Genomic DNA, 20,100 nt, shown 5'->3' on the forward strand with positions numbered 1-20,100 from the left:
ATCAGAAACTGGGCTACTTTCACGACCTCTTTAGTCCCCCACCCTCTCCACACCCCACTCACCAGAGTGCTTAAGTGGGAAGCAAGAGGCTACACATGTAGACACAGAGAAGAAGAAGCAATGGCTGTGTGTGAGGCCAGTCCTCTCCCAGCCAGGCCTGTGTGATGATCAGTCTTTATTGTCTGCTTGACTGGATTTAGAAACACAGGAGACAGACCTCTGGGCATTTCTAGAATGTTTCCAGAGGAAGGAAGACCCATGGGCTAGTGGCTATGTGACCAGCTGTCTCAGGTTCCCATTGCTCCAGCTCGATCAGCTCTCATGCCACACCAGCTGAGGGCCTTCCTAAATGGTTTCTGTATTTTGTTGCAGCTACCAGAATCCGTCTGAGCTGCCTGTAGGCTGGGAGTGGGGTAGGAGGGGACACTTGAGGTCTGAGGATGTCTAGAGGAGTGGGTAGATATGGAAATTATGTGGCCAGTCTCACTCCCAGATCTGGAAGGTGGGCCAGACCCAGTATAAAGCGAGAGACACCCAGAGGACCCTCCAGCTCTGCTCTCCTGCAGGCCCAGCTCTCTAGAGCAGAGCTGAACCCCTGCAGAGGAAAGCAGGCGACAGAGGGCAGGCAGCCCAGGGGACCTTGCAGGGCAAAAAGTAACCACAAAGGCTCTGAGGTGGGAGAGCTGAAAGAATGGCCTCCCCAAACACAGTGCTGGGACCCACAGGGAGCTTCACCGGGGGACACTCAACCTTTCCCTGGGTAAACTCCACTTGGCACAGACGTGAAGAATGAGGCTGGTGACAGGCACCATGCTTTCAGAGCACATTTAATAAGGAGTGAAGTTCTTGGCGGCGGCGGCCCTGCCCTTAGGTGCCCTCCTTATGGATGGCCACTGGGGGTTTTCCTGGATGAGGGGCTAATGCTCATCTTGGCACTGTCCCCTCTGACACCTGCTGGGACCCAGAGTTTTGGAGAAGCATCCAGATCCTGCCTGGACTATGTGGGGTCCTGACAGTCCCTGTGGGCTGTCAGGCTCTGTCTATTTGGCGCTTGGGGGCAGACGGCCCTGCTGGTGGCCTGGCCCAAACGTGAAGCTTCTGGCTTCCTCTGCAGCCGGTGGCCAGCCCTGCAGGGAGAGTGAGCAGACATATACAGACATGTATTTCTGCTCCCTTCACTCAGGGGCTCTGGCCCCTCTGGTCCCAACAGTCAAGCTCCCCAGGGTGGCAAAGAACTCCTCCATCTCCCTCTGCAGCAGCTGGTTCCTGCGCTCCGCGTCCTCCCGCGCCCGCTCTGAGTTCCGCAGCTTTATCTCCAGCATGGCGTACTTCTTCTTCTCCTGGTCCAGCTCCTCTTCCAGACGAGACATCTGCTTCCGCAAGTCAGCACTGCCCTCCTCGATGCTGAAAAATCAGGAAGAGGGAGTCTCAGACTCCAGCTGCAGGGATGCTGTCACAGACCCCAGCTGCAGGGACGCTGTCACAGCAAGAATGGCCCTGAGTTTCACCATGGCAGAGAGGTGACAGGAGACTGCGGGGGCCAGGGGTCTGCTCTCACAGCCTTGCCCACCCCTGCAAGCCAGTGGGGGCTCCCTACAAGGAGGCTTCCTTGGACTTGTGACCCAGAAGGGTCACCCTAAGGATGCCTGCCTTAGCACTGGGACTAGCAGGATCCCTGAGCCCTCACTAGCTAGCTGTATAGCCTTTTGTCCCTCTGGCCCTGTCAGCTGTCCTGGTGAGGGACCATCTGCCACTAGCAAGAGGAGCAGAGGCCCCCTGACCTTTCTTCCTGTACTCTTACAACACCTCCTGCTGCTGTCTATGGAGGGCTCTGGAGAAACACAAATCCAGAGGAAATGCCTGTCTGCCCTTCATGTCCTCTCTGGGGCACCTCCCATGAGCACCCTGCATGTCTAGCAATCTCAGAGCCTGCACAACAGTCTGAGCACCATGGCATTGACAAGCAGATGGCAGTGGACCTAGCGTCTGCTGAAATGCAGAGGTGACTCTCCCCCACACACATACTCCCCAGAGCGCTGTAGTCACCACACAGGGACAATTTGCATGCAGCAAAGCACCAGGAAACAGTGTGTCTATGGACTGGATATCGGCCTCCCTCCGCCCCCAGACACCGAACACAACGCTTAGAGAAAGGTGGCCTCCCTTCACCAGAGCAACAGGCATGCTATCCGAAAGGGGACCTCACGGAGGATGGCCCTGAGGTCTCACTAGCTTCTCTTCTGTCCCCAGCCCTTCTTTGCTATCCTCTCCTTGCTTGGTCCTCCCCTCCTTTCTACGCTGTGCGAGAGTGACCCTGTCCAGGCTCTTGGTGCTAAGCCCTCCTATGAAGCTCCTGCCTGGCCTGTTCATGAGCATCTCCAACTGAATAGTCCCAACATGGAGCTCCTGACAGCTTCCTCAGGTCATGCCCTGTCCCATCTAGTTCTCCTGCCCTACAGTCCCTCTCTTCAGCTTCTAAAACCTGTATGCCAGATGAGCTCTTCCCACCCATTAGTGAGCCAGGCTCATCCGATCCATCTTCAGAACACTCGCCAAAAACTCCTGTTTCTCCCATCTCCGCTATTGCTCCTGTGGCCCACGTCACCCCCATGGGCCTGGCCTCCTATGGCCTCCTAATTGGTTCCTACTGAACGTCCAGGAAGCTTTCTTATCAGAGGAGCCAAAGTCCTCGGGACACTCCATCAACTTCTGTCACCCACTGTCCTCTGAATAAGTGCAAGCATCATCCAGGTTAAAAGGCCCCGCCTTACTTCCCTGCTCAAGGCTGGCACAGCAGCTCCAAGGCATCCTTCCCTAGCCCCACCCCAAGCCTTCCTACCCTCTCCCGAAGAGGCCCCCTTCCCTCCCAGTGTTGTTGTCCCTTATCCACTTCCTAGCATGCCATTGTTTCTCATGAGTCTTGTGCATGGTCTCATCCTGACACCCCCAAATAAGAGTGAGGCAGGGAATTCTGGTGAGTTTGCGACATAGCCCCCAGCATCCAGAGCAGTATCTGTATTTCACTAACAGAAGAGTCTCTTAGGGACATACTGGGATGGCAGAGACTGGATAACAGGAGGCAGAATGGGGCTCCATGTATGCCAATAGAGGCATATTTCCAAAAGCCTGCTGGGGGGGACAAGGCACAATATTCCCTTCTTTCCTGTGCTAGAGACCACCCTCATTACAAACTCTCCTTCCAAGTAGCCCAGGCCACTCTGTCAGAGTACAAGGGCCTCCTCCACTGTGCCCCCCTATTCTTCCCAAGGAGGGGGCCTGTGTAGTTAAGTAACAGAGATATCAAGGCACCAGGAGTAGGCTGGTTTGCACACTGGGCAGCCCTCTCTGTGGCCACCTCCAGGGGCAGAGTCATCTAAGGCTCTGTTCTCACCCACGTGGTCCTGGAGAGCCACCTGGCTCCTGACTCCTGTTCTACAGACCAGCTAACATTCTCCCTTGTCCTGATGCTCTCGGTAGGCATTTGTGGAGGCCTGCTGGCTGACCCACTCCCGACCCCGAATAGCCTAGGGTCATTTTCCGAGGAAAGCAGCCTGGAGGCCAGCTGCTCCGAACCCTGCCCCTTGAATCGGTCTACGCTGGGCCCTTTACCTTTTCAGGCTCCTCTCGTACTCAGTCCTCTGTTGACACAGCTCTGCCCTGAGCGCGGCCACCTGGGCCTGGAGAGCCCGGCAGCGGCGAACGTGAGCCTGTGGGGGGCTGCCAGGGTCGTTGGGGTCACTGCTGCCACTGCCCGCACATGCCTCGTCCAGGCCGTGGCCCAAGTCTGGTGAGGCCCTGTGGTCCTCACTGCTGCTGGGGAGGGGAGAGGGCTCAGGAGCCCACTCGGTGTGTAGGGAGCTGCAGGCGGAAGAGTCGCTGGCCCGGCAGGCTGTGCAGCTGCTGATGGAGGCCTCTCGGGAGGATGAGGCTGCAGACCACGCCATGCTGGCCATGCTGGCGGTGCTAGGAAAGTGGCTGGACGGGGGCACGTTGTCATAGGTGGAGAGTCTCTGCACTGAGCCTGCATCCTTGAGGCGGTCCCCCGATGAAGCCCGACGGTGGCCGCGCAGAGAGGACAGCCCGTTGATGAGCCAGTTGCCACCGGAGGAGACGATGGGCACCTCTAAGGACGAGCTGCCCCCCTTTGGGCTCTCCGACCGTGACCCCTGCCGAAAGGAGGACTTCCAGCCAGGCAAAGTATGCATCCTCTTCCCAGGGCTGGTGGCCGCTGGGCCAGTCTGGCTGCCAAGGCGTGGGGGAGAAGTTCTAGAGAGTACTGCTGCGGCTGGCCCATCCAGAGATGAGGTCCTGTGTGTGGGCAAGCCAGGGCTACCAGGCTCACCCTGGCGGTCCCTGGGGACCTCCTCAGAGCCCCACTCTACTGTGCTCTGGGCCGTACCATGCGGTAAAGCAGGTTCTTCGAGGGAGGTTGCGGTAAAGAGCTGTCCGTGTTTGCGGATGAGGACAGTCATCAGATGCTGAACCAAAGACGTGCCTGTGAGAAAGAGAGAGGAGAGGCTGGCAGTGAGTGGTCCAGTCCACGCCTCAAACACACTCAGAGTCAGCTACAGCTCAGACACGGGATGCCTGTTCCTGCAGGGCACCTTCACGTGTATTCGAGAGAGGGAGAGACTGTCATACGAGCCAGGGCCAGGCTCAGACAGGACTGTGCCCACAAAACCCCTGAGCATGGAGGAAGCATAGCGCTGCCCACCTAGGAGAAGGGAGGTGCCATGCAGACACGGTGCTCATCAAGGCCACAGGATGATGGGTGGCAGGATGGAGCTGGAAATCAGAGCCTAGTAGGTCAGAGTGCATCAAAACCCAGCTTCTCCTGTGCTTGCTATTGCTGCTGCTGGCTGGGCTTTAATGAAGACCCTCTGAGGACACAGGGCTCTGGAACAGGGTACACACACAGGCATGCATGCATGCACGCGCGTATACACACACGCATGCACACACACTTGCATACACATGTACATATGTCTATATCTTTTTAAAAAATTACTTATTTGAGGGCTGGGAAGATGGTTCAGTAGTTAAGAGCACTTTTCTTTCCTGCAGAGGACCTGGGTTCAATTCCCAGCACCCAGAGAGTGGCTCATAACCATCCATAACAAGAGTTCCTAAGGATCCAATGCCTTTCTCTGACCTCAGCAGGCACAGGCATGCACATGGTGCACAGACATGCATACAGACCAAACACTGATACACACTAAAAAAAAATTAAATAAATATATCTTTTTAAAAGTACTTATTTTATGTGTGTGAGTATTTTGCCTGCATGCATTTATGGGCATGGCATGTGTGCCTAGGACCTGTGGAGGTTAGAAGAGAATGTCAGATCCCCTGGAACCACAGTTACTAATCGTTGCAAGTTGCCATGTGGGTGCTAGCAACCAAACCTGGGTCATCTGCAAGAGCGGCAGATGCACTTAACCACAGAGCCACGGCTCTAGCCATGTGTGCGGAGATATGTATACACATAAATGCACATATGCACAGTGTTGGCCACCTAACCCCTCCATCATCCCAGAGATGCAGGGCTCCCATGGCGGTGGTGTGGCGCTCAGCAGTAAGGACGCGGTCATCCAAAGGTCAACAGCGTCTACGATAGCCCTGCTCCCTCCAACCACCCACAACCAAATACCAGAGTTGGGAGGTTCACCGAGGATGAGAAAGACCATGGCTGGGTGGACGCCACCGGGAAATCGAGTGCCCCAGGAGGTACTTCTCATCCAGAAAACTGGGCCCACCCAGACTGGGCTGTGTGGCTGCTGCTGGCCTCCAGGTTGGGACCCATGTCCTCAGTCCTAAGCCAGGACTTCAGGAGTGTCCCCCACCAACTAGATGTGAACATGCTGGGCAGCAAGGTCCTTACACGGGCTCTGTTGGGGACAGTCTTCCCAAAGGCCTGCGCATTCGGGTTCTTGTTTCCACTGGCCTCTCTCTACACGGGCCCTCTGCAGGCTTGGCTGACAGGTCCCTGGTGAGTCATCTCACCTCGCCTGGCCTCCGTTTCCTCATCTGGGACTTAAGGACAATTATCACACATAGGCCGGTGTGAGGACTGCAACTGAATGGCCCAGATGAGCTGCAGCATGGAGGCTGCCTAGTCCTCCCCTTTCTCCCCTCTTTTCTTTTCTGAGAGCATGTCTCCTGGTGTCCAGGCTGGCTCAAACTCCCGTTCTGAAGTGATTCTCCCCCCCCCCCTTAGCTGCACCATGTTGCCTTTTTGAAAACATCATTTTCTTATTACTTATCACAAAAGAAAAACTCCCTGGTGCTTGCACAGGTCTGTCATCCAGGAACCTAAGACAGTCGCCTCACTGTGACCGTAAAGCAGAACACATCTGTGTGGGCGCAAGGACAAGGACTCCTGCTTCCCAGCTGCTCTAGCCTCTCTAGCCACTGGCCATTTTAATTGTTTCTAATAACCAGCTGCTACCAGCCACAAGGGGATGGGCGGAGGGAAGGAGGCTCTGTCCTCGAGGCGGAGACAGGACATTGAAGCTCTTGTCCCCTGGCCTGGCTCTGAGCTGTGCTTTGGACACGGCCAAAGCCACCTCCCTTTTACCTTCCATGATGGTCACTGGATCCTCTATCTGAGGCCGAAGGATGTTAGGGCCGAAGACTGTCGCCAGGTTCTGGACGCTCATCTTGTTGACATTTGCGTGGGCCTGCACTTCATCCAGAAACCTGCAAAGGAGACGGGAAGCAAATCCTGGAGCCCGACCTACTGTGAGCTCCAAGCTCGCCCGACTGTGGCCCCACCCACCAGACCACACCCTACCAAGCCCAGCCCACGCCTACCTCACCTAGTCCACTCTACACTACCTAGCCACCCACCGCACTAACACTCCTAGCCACACCCCTCAGATACACTCACCATACCACACCCCGCACACCTATGCTTCCATGCGCCCCCCCCCGATCTCTCACAGCTATGAACAGCCAAAGTCCAGCCACATCCGCAGTAAACCCACCCCATCCATACCCACTCAGCTACACTATACCCAACCACCCACTACACGATCATCCTGCCTCCAATACCCAGGCATATCCCATAACCACCCAATCCGCACCTGCATCTATTCATGCCCTCTAGCCACACCCGCTACCCCCAGCCCCACCACACGGCCCCATTCCATCCACACACTCAGCCAGGCCTCCCAGGCTCTCCATGGCTACCAGGGACAGTCAACTGCACCTTATGTGATCAGGAAGAATGCTCCTGAGATCTAAGACTACCACGAGAAACGAAGGCCAAGGGACAAGATACGGCCATCCTTGGTGCAAACGCCCCAGAAGCCCGGACCCCACTAAGCGCTGTGTGAATGTCATTCCTGCAGGCCCCTACCGGCACCCGGAACGCGGCTACCTGAGCGTCTATACCTGTGGGGAAGGCAAGGGAGAGGTACCCAGGAGGGCAGGGGCAGGCTCCTTTGGAAAGGATTCACCGACCGCCTTCTGTGCTCTTCCATGCGCCTTGCCACCCCAGCCCTCGGTGAGGGAGGCAGTGTTGAGAACGTGCATGGCCCCTCTGCACGGTTTTGTCTCTCTATGGGTGGAGGGAATGAGCAGAGCAGAGCAGCTCCAAACAGGCCACTTACCTGCAGATGTATCTGAGCAGGTTGTAGTTGGCCTGAGGAAGGTTGCTCACTTGTTTAGCCAACTCCAGAGTCCCCTTGTAAAGGAAAGAGAACACAGAGTTTCCAACACCAGCAGCAAGGCCTCCTCTGACCGGAGGGAGACGGGACAGGAGGAGGGAGGGATGTGTGACCAGTCCCAGCTGACCTCCTCCATCCCTCCAAAGTGTGGCTGTGACCTCTTGAGGAGACTGATTTCATGTCTGGGAGCTGGAGCGAGGGCTGAGCCTCTGCAAGGCCACAGAGGAATGTCTCAGCTCACTTATCGGGGCACAAATATTTGCCAGATAACAACTCTCACCCCCACACAGTCACAGAGAAGGCAAACAGTCTTTCTGTGGCAGCAGCAGCCGCAGCTCAGAGCTGCAGACGACTCCAGCAAGGCCAGGAGGCAGAGGGGAGGGGGCTGATACGGGTCCTGGCAGCTGCCTCAGAAAACAGGTAACAGGGCTCCTTGGTCTCAACACTGTGCAAGCCCGGAAGCCTGAGCCAGGTGTGGGAGACAACGGTGAAGCAGAAGAATGGTGTAAGGTGGCCAGAACTGGGTGCCCCGTGTTAAGAGGGGTCTGCATTCCACCCCGGCCCCTCTTCTACTTCTGTGAAAAACATCCGAGGAAAACTAGAGTCCCACACAGAACGCACAGCACTTGGGGGCCCTCCTTCCCCCACACAACAGCCCTCCAGTCAGGACCTATGCGCCACGGATAAGTCTTGACTGCACAGGCCTGCTGCCCCCCAGCCCAGCCCCAGGATATGTCCCGGGAGGCACTGACCTCCCCCTCGTCCTTGGTGAGCAGCTGGGCGCAGCTGAGGAAGTCCTCGTACCTGGCGAAAGGGATGACGGGTTCTGGGAGCTCCCGAAGGTAGAGCTTCAGCAGGGAGGCCACTGTGTGCACGTCTGTGGTGCTGGGAGAAAAGGGGACCTGAGTGAGAACAGGACCCCAGGAAGTTGCAGGACTAACACATACACTGTACCTCACATGAGACCAGGGCAGTACCTGGTCTCAGGTCAAGGTGTATGCAGATAGCCAGGCTCCTCTGGAGCCAGCTGCCCCGGGTCAAGGTCAGACCCAGACTACCTGCAAGCCCAGGCAGCTGGGCCCCTGTGGGGAGAGTGAGGAGAGACAGAATCTCCAGCTTGGATCCACTCATGAGCCCCACACCACTGGCTCAGAACCTAGTCTGGTGTCTAAGGGGTGAGGAGAACTGTCTTTGGTGTCCCCAGTGTGGGACTTGGGAGATGTTCTGCTGCAGAAGCCACAGGGCATGGTTGTTCCGCTCACGACAGTTGCTCAGGGTGGAAGGAATTACCTGTGACCTGGACCAGCTTCACAGGAAGCTCTCATGGAGTACAGCCAAGCCTTTGCTTGAACTTGCTAAGTGCCCAGGATGAACCTTGGCTGAATCGGGAAATCTGTATCAGAGGGACCCCATCAGGGCTGACCTCCCTGCAGAGAGCAGGCATCTAAGTACTGACTGGGCAGCTGAGAGAGAGGTTGGGTCCTTGCCTCTGGTCTCAGCTCCTCACTCCATCTCTAGGGCCTTGGATGTCCACAACAGGACTCAGTCTCCGCTACTGGCTCAGAGATGCCTAGCCTAGGTTGAAGCGGGGGCAGAGCGGTGGAGGGGTTCAAGGGTATTCCCAGATCAGGCTCAGTTTCTCTTTTCCTATCTAGCTGGGCTCTGCGGGGCAGTTTTGGCCACAGCTGGCACCTCATCTAAGCTGGCACCTCAAGCTACACCTGGGCCCCAGGAGACTGTTCTAGGCCCTGGCTTTCAGACCCAGCTTAAAGTTCCACAGAGGGGGCACTCAAAGATGGCCTGGGGCCAGCAGACCTTGGCTGTGCTAATAAGGTGACACTTGGCCATGGCCATGTACCACACTGGCATCAAAGCGCTAGGGTCCTTGTGGCAGACCTTTGAGATTATGGGCTTCCATATGAGCACAAGCACAAAAATGCATCCATGCAGGTTTCTCCCCTGGCCGTCCCTCTCAAGCCAAGTGTGCCTCTCCTGCCCACTGCCTTCTCCTGGGCCCCTCTCTCTGTCCACCCTGAAGGCCAGTGCCCTTCCCAAATGGGACTCCCCAGGGTTAGCAGCTGCTGCCGCCTCGGGAGACAGGAAGTGGGGCTGGTTACATGGTACCCGCTCCAGTCCCCAGACCTTCCTACCTGCGTTCCTGCTCAAGCCCCCTCCCACACCATCCATCACCCACAGAGACCTGTGGCTCGGCTGTACCCCATGGCTCAGCTGTACCCCATGGCTCGGCTGTACCCCATGGCTCGGCTGTACCCCATGGCTCGGCTGTACCCCATGGCTCGGTGTACCCCATGGCTCGGCTGTACCCCATGGCTCGGCTGTACCCCATGGCCACTGCTCCTCACACTCTAGTGCTCTCATGGCCCCTCTGCAGCCTTCCATCCCCACTCACGGCTGCTCTTTTCTTCAACCCTTGGCTCCAGTGTCCCTGAATCCTCTTCCCACACCGCTGTGAACCCACTGCACCCCAACACATTCTCACCGGCACCAGAGCGTTCCAGGCCGACGGGCCTGCACCCATCAGCCTGGGAGTCTCACAGCGAACGCTACATGCAGCTGGTGGGCTGAGGCAAGGCCACAGAAGGCCCAGTGGGTCAGCAGACTGCTCTGGTCAAATCAGCTGTCTCCACGGCCCATGCCTCCATCTGCAGCTTCCCATCCTCTCCTTATTCCCAAAGTCACCCTCTTGCCCATGACAAAAACAGCATTCATCATTCATCCAGAATGAAGGCCTTGCCTCTCACCTGTCTCCAATCCTGGAGAGAACACACAACACACACACACACACACACACACACACACACACACACACACCACACACCCTACTGATTCACAGGCTCTTATCTGTACCCCCACCCTCTTCTGGCTTCCTAATCTATTCTGTGTGTGTGTGTGTCTCTATCTCTGTCTGTCTGTCTCTGTCTTTCTGTCTCTGTCTTTCTGTCTCTGTCTCTGTCTCTCTCTGTCTCTGTCTCTGTCTCTCTCTCTCTCTCTCTCTCTCTCTCTCTCTCTCTCTCACACACACACACACACACACACACACACACACCCCTGGGGCTGAATGCTCCTATGCAGAAAGGGTAAGCAGATGAAAAGGAGTTTTGTGGTAGAGGAAGACCAAGGCCAGAAGCAGTGCCTAGAGGCAGGCTAGTGGGGTGGGGGGGTGGCACAGCCCAAGGTAGAGTACGTCCGGGACAGGGAGCCCTGTCACGCAAGCCCAGTTGGTTGGTGGGAGGAGGACCCCCTGTGAATGAGCTCCAGTGCTCACAGTGAGCAGGTGGACAGGGGAGCAGAGCCCTTGGGCCTCTATGAGTAGGGGGCAGTGAAGCCCTAAGGTGTCCCCACGAGTGAGCTGAGGGGAACAGAGCCGCGGAGCACACTGTGAACAGGGACAAGGCAGCAGAGCCCCGGTCCCTGTGAGTTGGTGGACACAGCTCTGTAAGAATAGCAGAAACTGGGAGAGAACAGTCTCAGGAACAGTTTCTGAAGCACTGCCCCGGGGGAGGACACTGCGGACCTGCCTACCTGGGAGAAGGGACTGTTAAAACCCCAGGAAGGGGGGGCCACGATGGAAGGGGCGGAGCCGCAGCCTGGAGCAAAGGCCTCGGCATGCTGCCAAGCTGAGATGTAGGTCTACGGAGCTGAACTCAGGGACAGGAACCAAGCTGAGCCCAGCTGGCACCAGGCATTAAAACAGAGGCATGGTAAGCTGATGACATTAGAGGGTGGCTTAGGCAGAAGCCTTGGCACCTCGCCAGGAGACCCCAGTGAGTTTGAATATGGCGGTGTGAGGTCTGACACCCTTCCAGTGTGTCATCCATCACTACGGCAGTGTGTCTGACTCTGGGCATGTCTAAAAGCCACTGTTCCCCACGAGCTTCTACAAGCTGTGGACAGGGCTTCACAAGGCTCCAGGTAAAGAAAGGGACTCCATGCCCAGTGGTTAGTCCTGAGCGCCACAGCTAAGGAAAGAAATGGGAACCCTCTGGTTACGGCCACGGGTCTGGGAAGAATCTGGACAGATGACTGTTAACTCTGTAAGACCAGGGAAGCCGAGGGCTGTGAGCCCTGCAGGGCTTGTCTTGTGGCCCAAGGAGCCTCAGTTTGAGCAGAGATGCCAGAAAAGGCCAGGTTTGGTTTGATGGCTTGATACGAGAACCCTGCGCAAAACTGACCTGTAACGAGTGGGATCCCGGCAGAGAGAAGGGAGCTCACACAACCCCACGGAGAGGCACGCCCCACGCCCCCACTCTCAGGCCCTGGGCAGCGGATGTGGTTGTCTTCCCCGGCTGTGGGAAAGCCTCAGTGACGAGTATAGATCCACGGTGGGCGGAAGCGACTGTCTACCCGTCCTAAAAACCTGACTGAGACAGAGCTCAGCGGCCATGCCGTCACACCGTTACGGAAGCTTGGGCTGGGTCGCTGAGAGGAGGGAGAGCTAAGAGCCCGATGCAGCAAGCCTAGAAGCCTAGATGCAGCTGTGCCTAAGCCACGCTGGCTGGGCAGCTAGCTGAGGCCTTCTTCCCTCTGCCTGGGTCAGAGAAGAGCTGTGGGAACTACCACATGGCTGACCTTGTTTTCGGCAGACAACCTCAAGAAGACCAGGGGACCAGCATGATTCCGTGCCCTCGGACTCTGCCCTCTGAGCAGACTGGCTAAACGTGCGTGAGTCATATGGGCAGCGGCACACCAGGCTCTGCTCAGAAGCTGGTGCCGGGGAGGAAACTACGGGAGTCTTAGCAACTGGTTCCACCTATACTGCCCTGTCCCCAGAGCTCACCTGTCAAACAGAGGCTTCTCCCCACAGTCGAAGGAATCCTGCAGGTCCCTCACCAGGTTGGCCTGGCCCGGCATACGGAAGAGGCCCTCTTCACTGAGTCCTCGCTCCCGGATGAAGTCCACACACTGCTCCACCAGCAGAGGTGCCAGGCGGGGACCATACTTCCGCTCATGGTGCACTGTGTCCTCCAGCCGCTGCCCAAAGATCCCTGGACACAGAAAGGGACTGTTCATACTCCCCTGACACTCTGATCAATGGCAGGTGAAGGGTGTCTGGGGCAGTGGAAGGCAGAGAGAGAATGCCGTGTGTGCCCAAGGAGGCTCTTCCCAAGGAAGCAGATGATTAGACACTGGGAAGGTACCCCCAAGTGGGCTAGGGGGGGCTGTGAGGGAAGCAGCAGGCGTGCAGCTAGCCTGGCCTTTAGGGCTTGTCCGAGTCAGGAGAAAACGGCCCTCAGGAAGCATTGGGTTGGTGGATTTGGAACTCACTCCAGATGGGAAACTATGCCATGCCCAGGCACAAGAAAATGAGCAGATCCCTCACAGGTTAGTCTCCTGGGCACTGCTGCAAAAGGGAGGTAAGAGGCACAGCTTCCAGGATGAGACTGTCGACACACTGATGTGCAAACAGCATCCCATTCAAGAGCATTCATCAAAATGACGCGGTGAGCATGAGCACTGGATAGCTCAGCTCATCGGGTCAAGTTCTCGACACACAAGTCTGAGGACCTTAGTTCAGATCCGTGAAAATCTGGACACAGTAGCACACGCATGTAATCCCAGTGCTTCTACAGTGAGATAGGATCCCTGAAAACTCGCTGGCAATGAACAAGAAACCCTGTCCCCAACAAGGAGAGACAACCAAGGTTGACTTCTGTCCTCACATGTGTACTATCTCACACACACACACACACACACACACACACACACACACACACCAGAGAGAGAACAGGAAAACACATAAGACACTGCCTCTCATCCCTCATGATGCTACTGTCAAAAGAAGAGAAACCTTGCTAGGCAGTGTTGGCGCACGCCTTTAATCCCAGGACCCAGGGTGGGGGTGGGGGGCAGAGACAGGCAGATCTCTGTGAGTTCAAGGCCAGCCTGGGCTACAGAGTGAGATCCAGGATAGGCACCAAGACTACACAGAGAAACCCTATCTCGAAAAACCAAAAAAGAAAAAAGAAAGAAAAGAAAAGAAGAGAAACTGGGGAGAGCCGGTAAGGAGGTAGAGGAACGGAAGCTCTGTGCACGGCGTGGGGTAGAGGAATAAAGCACTGTGCACCACTCAAGCGGACGGGAGATGGTGCCGCTGGGATACACACGCAGTGTGGCGGGTCTGTCACGGAAACAATTCCAACTCCAGTTAGACACGGGAAAAGACCGAAAGTGGGGTGATGTGCACACACATGCACAGCAGCTTTACAAACAGCAACACAAGGTGGGAGGCACTCAGCTGTCCATCAGTAGACACAATGTGCCAGACCTGCAGAATGAGACGTGGTTCTGCCTTACAAGGTCAGGAAATGCTGACAGAGGCTACAACATGGATGAATCCAGAAGGCACTGTGCAAAATGAGGCACTCACAAAGGAAGGAAAGCGGTGTGACCGAACTGGTAAGATTCCTACATTGTCACGCTCAGAGACAGGAAGTGGAATGGTGGTTGCTGGGGGCTGGGAGGGAGGAGGCCGTAACTGTTGAGCGGTACAGCTTCAAAGATGGTGAAGGATGGTTCCTCTGCCATGTGAAGAAGGCAAATGCTACTGAGCTTTATGAAGGGTGAAGCAGATGGTAAAGTAGGCGTATTTTATGAAAATTCTTAAGAACAAAAACCATGATCGTAAGCCTAATCAATGAGCTCCTGAACACACACCACAGTGTAACTTCGTTCATGTGAAGCCACAGACAAGTCGCACTGATGTCAGGCTGGAACTTGGCTCTTATGGCTCAGTGACCAGAGGTGTCTCTGGCTTGTGGGGTGCCAGCACTCCTGGGTCTGAACCTGACACACTAACCCAGTGTGTCACACACACTTAAATAAAGCAAGGCCACTGAACGGTTTGCACACTTTCCAATATGCCATAGCTCAAAAAACATTCGGGAGAAGAAAAAAAAAACATCAGAAAGAAAAGAATCCAAATATGTAACGAGGACCAGAGAGCAGCTGCAGAGGAGAAGAATAAATTTCTGGCTAAGAACGCTGATAATTCCATGTATAAGGCTAGGAGTTTCCTGGTAGCCCAGGCAAAGAGATTAAGGAGCCAAGATCTGAAAGCTCTCTGCCCGAGGGGCAAGCAGATGGATCACAGCTCTTTGCCAGCGGTTCTCAGCCTTCTAACGCTGAGACCCTTTACTACAGTTCCTCATGCTGTGGTGACCCCCAACCATAAAATTATTTCATTGCTACTTCATAACTGTAACTTTGCTATTGTTATGAATCATAATGTAAACATCTGATATGCAGGATATCTGACTGCAACCCCTGGGAAAGGGTTGTTTGACGCCCAAAGAGGTCTCAATCCACAGGTTGAGGACCAGTGCTCTGGGGAGAGGTTGCTGATCTTTAGAACGTCTGGTGTTATTCACATCCTCACTGTGCTGACTGCAATGGATAGCCTTTGGGGCATGTGAGGGGCATCACGCCAGAGCTCCATTGTGTTGAGGGCTATAGTCTTGTGGGACCTGGATCATGAGGCAGCCCAGTTCAACCACCTGTCTGGCAACCTGCTTCACTCCCCACTCCAGGGCTGGAGAAATAAGACCCCTCAGTCCCTGGTAAAGCCTTTGCCCAGCATTCGTGAGGCCCTGTGTTCCGTTCCAAACACTACAAATAAATAAAGATGTGGCTCCGCAAACGCTGTTCCTTCAACTGCAAGATCTGAAAACAAAGTATACAGAGCTGGGGAGGAAGCTGCCCCCTCCCCCACACCCCCGTTCTGGGAAAGCCCTCAGGTGGGCACCATCAATACTGCAGAGAGATGGAGATCTGCTGGAGAGATGGCTCAGTGGTTAAGAGCACTGGCTGCTCTTCCAGAGTTCTTGAGTTCAATTCCCAGCAACCACATGTTGACTCACAACCTTCTATATGAGATCTGGTGCCCTCTTCTGGCCTGCAGGCAGACAAAGCATTCATGCACATAAAAAAAAAAAAAAAAAAAAAACATAAATAAATCTTTGCCGGGCAGTGGTGGCGCACGCCTTTAGTCCCAGCACTTGGGAGGCAGAGCCAGGTGGATCTCTGTGAGTTTGAGGCCAGCCTGGGCTACCAAGTGAGTTCCATGAAAGGCGCAAAGCTACACAGAGAAACCCTGCTTCGAAAAACCAAAAACTCCAGAAGAGGCTCACGCCATATGCACACGCAGTTTGCGCTTGTTTGTGCATGTGAACTTGTGAGCAGATCAGCTTGTGTGTGCCCATGGCAGAGTCCAAGTTCAGCCCATTCAGTGTGGCTCTGGGTGCAGCAAACATCCAAGCCCTTCTGCCGCCATCGTTCACACTGAAACGGAGACGGAGGCCCCCAGCAGCAGGTCCCACGGACAGGGATCATGTGGGTCACAGCAGAGGAAGTGATACTGGCAAAGAAGGAAACCTGCCTCTTCTGGGACTCGGCAGGCTAGTCCCCTGACCACGGGGAAGGGTCAGAGCCTGGAGCCCAGGGACAAGGTGGCTACTTGGGCAGCTCAAAGCAGGCCAGACTCAGAAGGCCTTGAGTCACCTCTAACAGTGTCCTAGCCTTTGGGTTAGAGCTGGTTGGTCCGAGGACACAGAGATCCTGATCTTTTTCTCTCACTCAGGACTCAGTCACCCACGCTCAGGGCCTAGGATGCACGAGCTTACCTCCTATCATGTTGGGTACTTGTTTATTTATTTATTTATTTATTTATTTATTTATTTATTTATTTATTTATTTTTGAGATAGGGTTTCTCTGTGTAGATTTGGAGCCTCCCCTGGAACTCGCTCTGTAGACCAGGCTGGACTCAAACTCACAGAGATCCTCCTGCCTCTGCCTCCCGAGTGCTGGGACTAAAGGCGTGCACCACCACCGCTCAGCTTGCTGGAAACATTTTTAAAATTAGTTTTTTTTCCTCCCTCTCTCCTTCTTTCCTTTGAGGCCCCCATGCTAGGCAAGCTCTCTATCACTGAGCTGCAGCCCAGCTCGAGTGTCTCCTGTAATAGCTGTGCTTACCGTGGCAACAGGGCAGGAGTGGCCGAGGTCCCTTCGACAGAATCGCCCTGCCCATCCTCTGCAGTGCGCAGGATTCCTTACTGTCCCTCCCCAGTCAGGCTGCTTCACGCTTTGAGGCATTTATCTGCCTCATCCGCGTTAAACCTGTGAATACAGACTTCCCCAAACGACACTCCAGTCTGGATAAGTGGGGAAGCCGTGGGACACCATGGCTGTTGTAACCAGAAGACCCATTACTTCAAATAAGCAGGCATAGAACACGGAGAGGAAGAGCCCATGAACAAAGCGTCCCCAGGTCAGGCAAGGGCTAGCTTGGTACCTGCCTCCTCCCCATCACTCACATGGACCTTTCATTCAGCTCTACTCACTCCTCAACTGTCTCCACTGCCAGCTTTCACACAGCCACACCCATGTGTAGCTGGGTTTTTTGTTTTGTTTTGTTTTAACTCTTTGGGGGCCCACCACCCAGCTCCCAAATAAATACAAGGAGACTTATTCTTAATGAATGCCCGACCTTAGCTTGGTTTGTTTCTAACTAGCTTTTCTAACTTTAATTATCCTGTTTCTCTTTAACTACATTTTGGCTCTGGGCTTTTTACTTTTCCTTATTTTATATATCTTGCTTTTCTTCTTACTCAGTGCCTGGCTGAGTGGCTGAGTGGCTGGTGTCCTCCGCTCCTTCTCCTTTTCTTGATTCTCCCTTTCTAGATTTTTCCTCCTGTTTATTCTCTCTGCCTGGCAGCCCCGCCTGTCCTTTCTCCTGCCTAGCTACTGGCCATTCAGCTCTTTGTTAGACCAATCAGGTGTTTTAGACAGGCAAAGTAACACAGCTTCACAGAGTTAAAGAAATGCAACATAAGAGAATGCAACACATCTTTGTAGTAATAAAAAGTATTCCACAGCATAAACAGATGTAACACACCTTGAACTAATATTCCCCAACACCCATGCATAGGCAGGGTCTTCTATCTCCATCACTTCTCACACCCCAGGGTCACAGCAGTGCAAGGCACTCCTTTCTACGGGGCCGCCGGCAGAGGGGGCGTAAGAACACAGGAAGGACAATCTAGTGTGGTCTCCAGCCTGTCCTGAGTCACTGCACTCAGCTGCTGGCCTCAGCTCCCAGTGACCGAAGGCCAGTCAGGAAGACACAAGACGCGCCAAATTCTCTCCACAGACTCACAAAGCTCGGGTGATTCCAACCAGCCCCCTTCCTGCTCCCTGTGTCCCAGGCATCTGCCTCGCACTGTGTATTTGTGCCTGGCCCTGTGTTAAGAATGGAAGGCCCCCTATCCTCGGGGGAGGCAAACCCAGATCCCCAGTGAAACTGCAGACAGCACCATCCCCTAAGGAGCCCACGATCTAAGTGTAGAAACTGAGGTTTTCGGCACCAGATGTATAAACTGAGGACATGACTGCTCCAAGGTATGGTTGAGGGGAAGATTTTCATTGTGGGTACGAGGGAGAGTATAGCCAGAGGCATCTGGAAGAGTTCAGAGCACAGAGAGAAAGTAGTAAACTGAACATGGCCAGCCGACTGGACCTGGCCATGAGAGGAGAGAGAGGGAGAGGGAGAGGGAGAGAGAGAGGGTGAGGAAGAGAGAGGGTGAGAGGGAGAGGGAGAGAGAGAGGGAGAGAGAAAGGGAGAGGAAGAGGAGAGGAGAGAGAGAGGGAGAGAGAGAGGGAGAGGGAGAGAGAGAGGGAGAGGGAGAGGGAGAGAGAGGGGGAGAGGGAGAGAGAGAGGGAGAAGGAGAGGGAGAGAGAGAGGGAGGGAGAGAGAGAGAGAGCGCAAGCAAAGGAGAAGGGGTTGGGGTGGGATGGGGGTGGGGTGGGGGGGGTGGGGGGTGAGAAGGAGGGGCCCAGAGAGGGAGACCAGAGAAAAGGTACATCTGAAACAGCAGACTTATAAGGGAATGAGGAGCCTGGGGAGGGAAGGCCACGAGCTGGGGAAGTTTAGGGTAGAGGGTGAGAAGAACCAGGATGCCTACTGTGCTGAGCAGCGAGCCTGGCGGCCAGCACACACTGCTCCCGTATGCTAATCGGCGCCACAGATGGCCATTTGTCTCTTTCGGACCTGAACTAAGTAGTTGGCAAAACAGAAGAATTTTAACAATACACTAGGATGAAAGTTATGTGGCTGCCCCTGCTCCCCACACCCCATCTCTGAACACATCTTCCGTACTTTAACATTTTCACTTAAAGACGCCACTACTCAAATCGCGGGTAGTGCTCCTGGGCTCGGGGTCCTTATTGAATAAAATGAAGTTTATGTGAACACCAGCACTAGAGTACCGTGACAACTGATCTGATAGGCAGGTGACAGAAACAGAAAGAACACCCCAAAACGATGATTCACATCCCGGACAGCGTCGAGTGGGAGGGGTCAAGATTTCATCACAGTCCACAATTTAAAACTATGAGCTGTTTGTTTCTGGAATTTTCCACTTAGCAGGCTGCAGGTGGCCACTGGAAACCAGAAACCTGGAAAGTACGACTGTGGATATGTGGGAGCTACCATGCTGAAAAGCCTCAGGGCCACCCAGGGCTGAGAGAATTGCCCCCCACTCCCCATGGTCGTCACTGCACTAACCAGGCTACCAGGCAAGCTCTGCCCTGCTGGCCTCCCCCAGCCCCTAGGCACAAAACACAGACAAGCCCATCTGTCCACACAGCACCCAGCCTTGACAGGTCTGTCTGTGACAGCCCCCCACCCCCTGAAGCCTTCCTGAACATTATCACTGCCCCCAAATAGGGCAGCCATCCAGCAACGGGAAAGCCACAAGGTCGGCACTTCAAAACAGAAGAGGTCGGGGGAAGGAGGTGACAACGGAAACAGCTAAGTATGAGGAAGGGGATTAGGGGGTCAATGGAGTAGCTGTGACGGAGGACACCTGGTGTGGGAGGGTGGGAATGAGGAAGCATGCCTGGAGAGGAGACACGGGGTCACATGAGCACTGACTCCAGATGCCGTGGGGTGGGGGCACAGACAGGCAAGCAGTAAGACCAAAGAGACACAGGTTCGGGGCACACATTTGGCTAAACCAGTGGACTACAGGCCTCTGTCTCCATCTACAGAGTGAGGAAACATCCGTGTTCACAGACTGCCCCGAGGCCCAAGATGAACCCACATTCCTAGGGCATCCCCTCCCCCACTGGACTCTTGAAAGGAAAAACCCAGACCTCATTCCTGCTCAGCCTCCTGAGTCTTCCTCGCGGGCTGCGGGCAAGCTGTGTTCAGGCGGCGGGCAGCCTCCTTTCCAGTGGCCCTGCCCACTGCTTTCTCTGCTCGTCTCTCTGGCAGACCCTATGGGGCCTGGCCCCACCTGCTGAACTCCCAAAGCCCTCCTGGCAAGGCTCGGAGAGGAAATATGCCAAGAACCAGTTCCAGGAGGCTTGTCATGTTGCTGGAAACCCAGTCGCTGTGTGGTTCCTAGAGGTCCC

The 20,100-nt window shown here is 55.0% G+C and overlaps 1 protein-coding gene across 8 annotated transcripts in view; it reads right to left on the reverse strand.

Moving 5' to 3' along the window:
* Window positions 1-809: 809 nt before the first annotated feature.
* The window catches only part of Arhgap22 (Rho GTPase activating protein 22), a 169,988-nt gene continuing 150,697 nt past the window's right edge, over window positions 810-20,100 (reverse strand). For 6 of the 8 annotated variants that reach the window (XM_028878365.2, XM_037208716.1, XM_028878366.2 and 3 more), the window contains 6 exons: window positions 12,469-12,676; window positions 8,423-8,555; window positions 7,614-7,687; window positions 6,578-6,699; window positions 3,610-4,495; window positions 810-1,404 (listed from right to left, as the gene is read on the reverse strand). In XM_028878365.2, the coding sequence (XP_028734198.1) occupies window positions 1,176-1,404; window positions 3,610-4,495; window positions 6,578-6,699; window positions 7,614-7,687; window positions 8,423-8,555; window positions 12,469-12,676 (1,652 nt within the window). In that variant the 3' untranslated portion in view covers window positions 810-1,175. Of the gene's footprint in view, window positions 1,405-3,609; window positions 4,496-6,577; window positions 6,700-7,613; window positions 7,688-8,422; window positions 8,556-12,468; window positions 12,677-20,100 lie in introns of those variants that run through there. The other 2 variants (XM_028878367.2, XM_028878368.2) reach the window with 2 other exon arrangements.

Source organism: Peromyscus leucopus, chromosome 9, assembly GCF_004664715.2.
Source record: "Peromyscus leucopus breed LL Stock chromosome 9, UCI_PerLeu_2.1, whole genome shotgun sequence".
Taxonomy (NCBI): Eukaryota; Metazoa; Chordata; class Mammalia; order Rodentia; family Cricetidae; genus Peromyscus; species Peromyscus leucopus.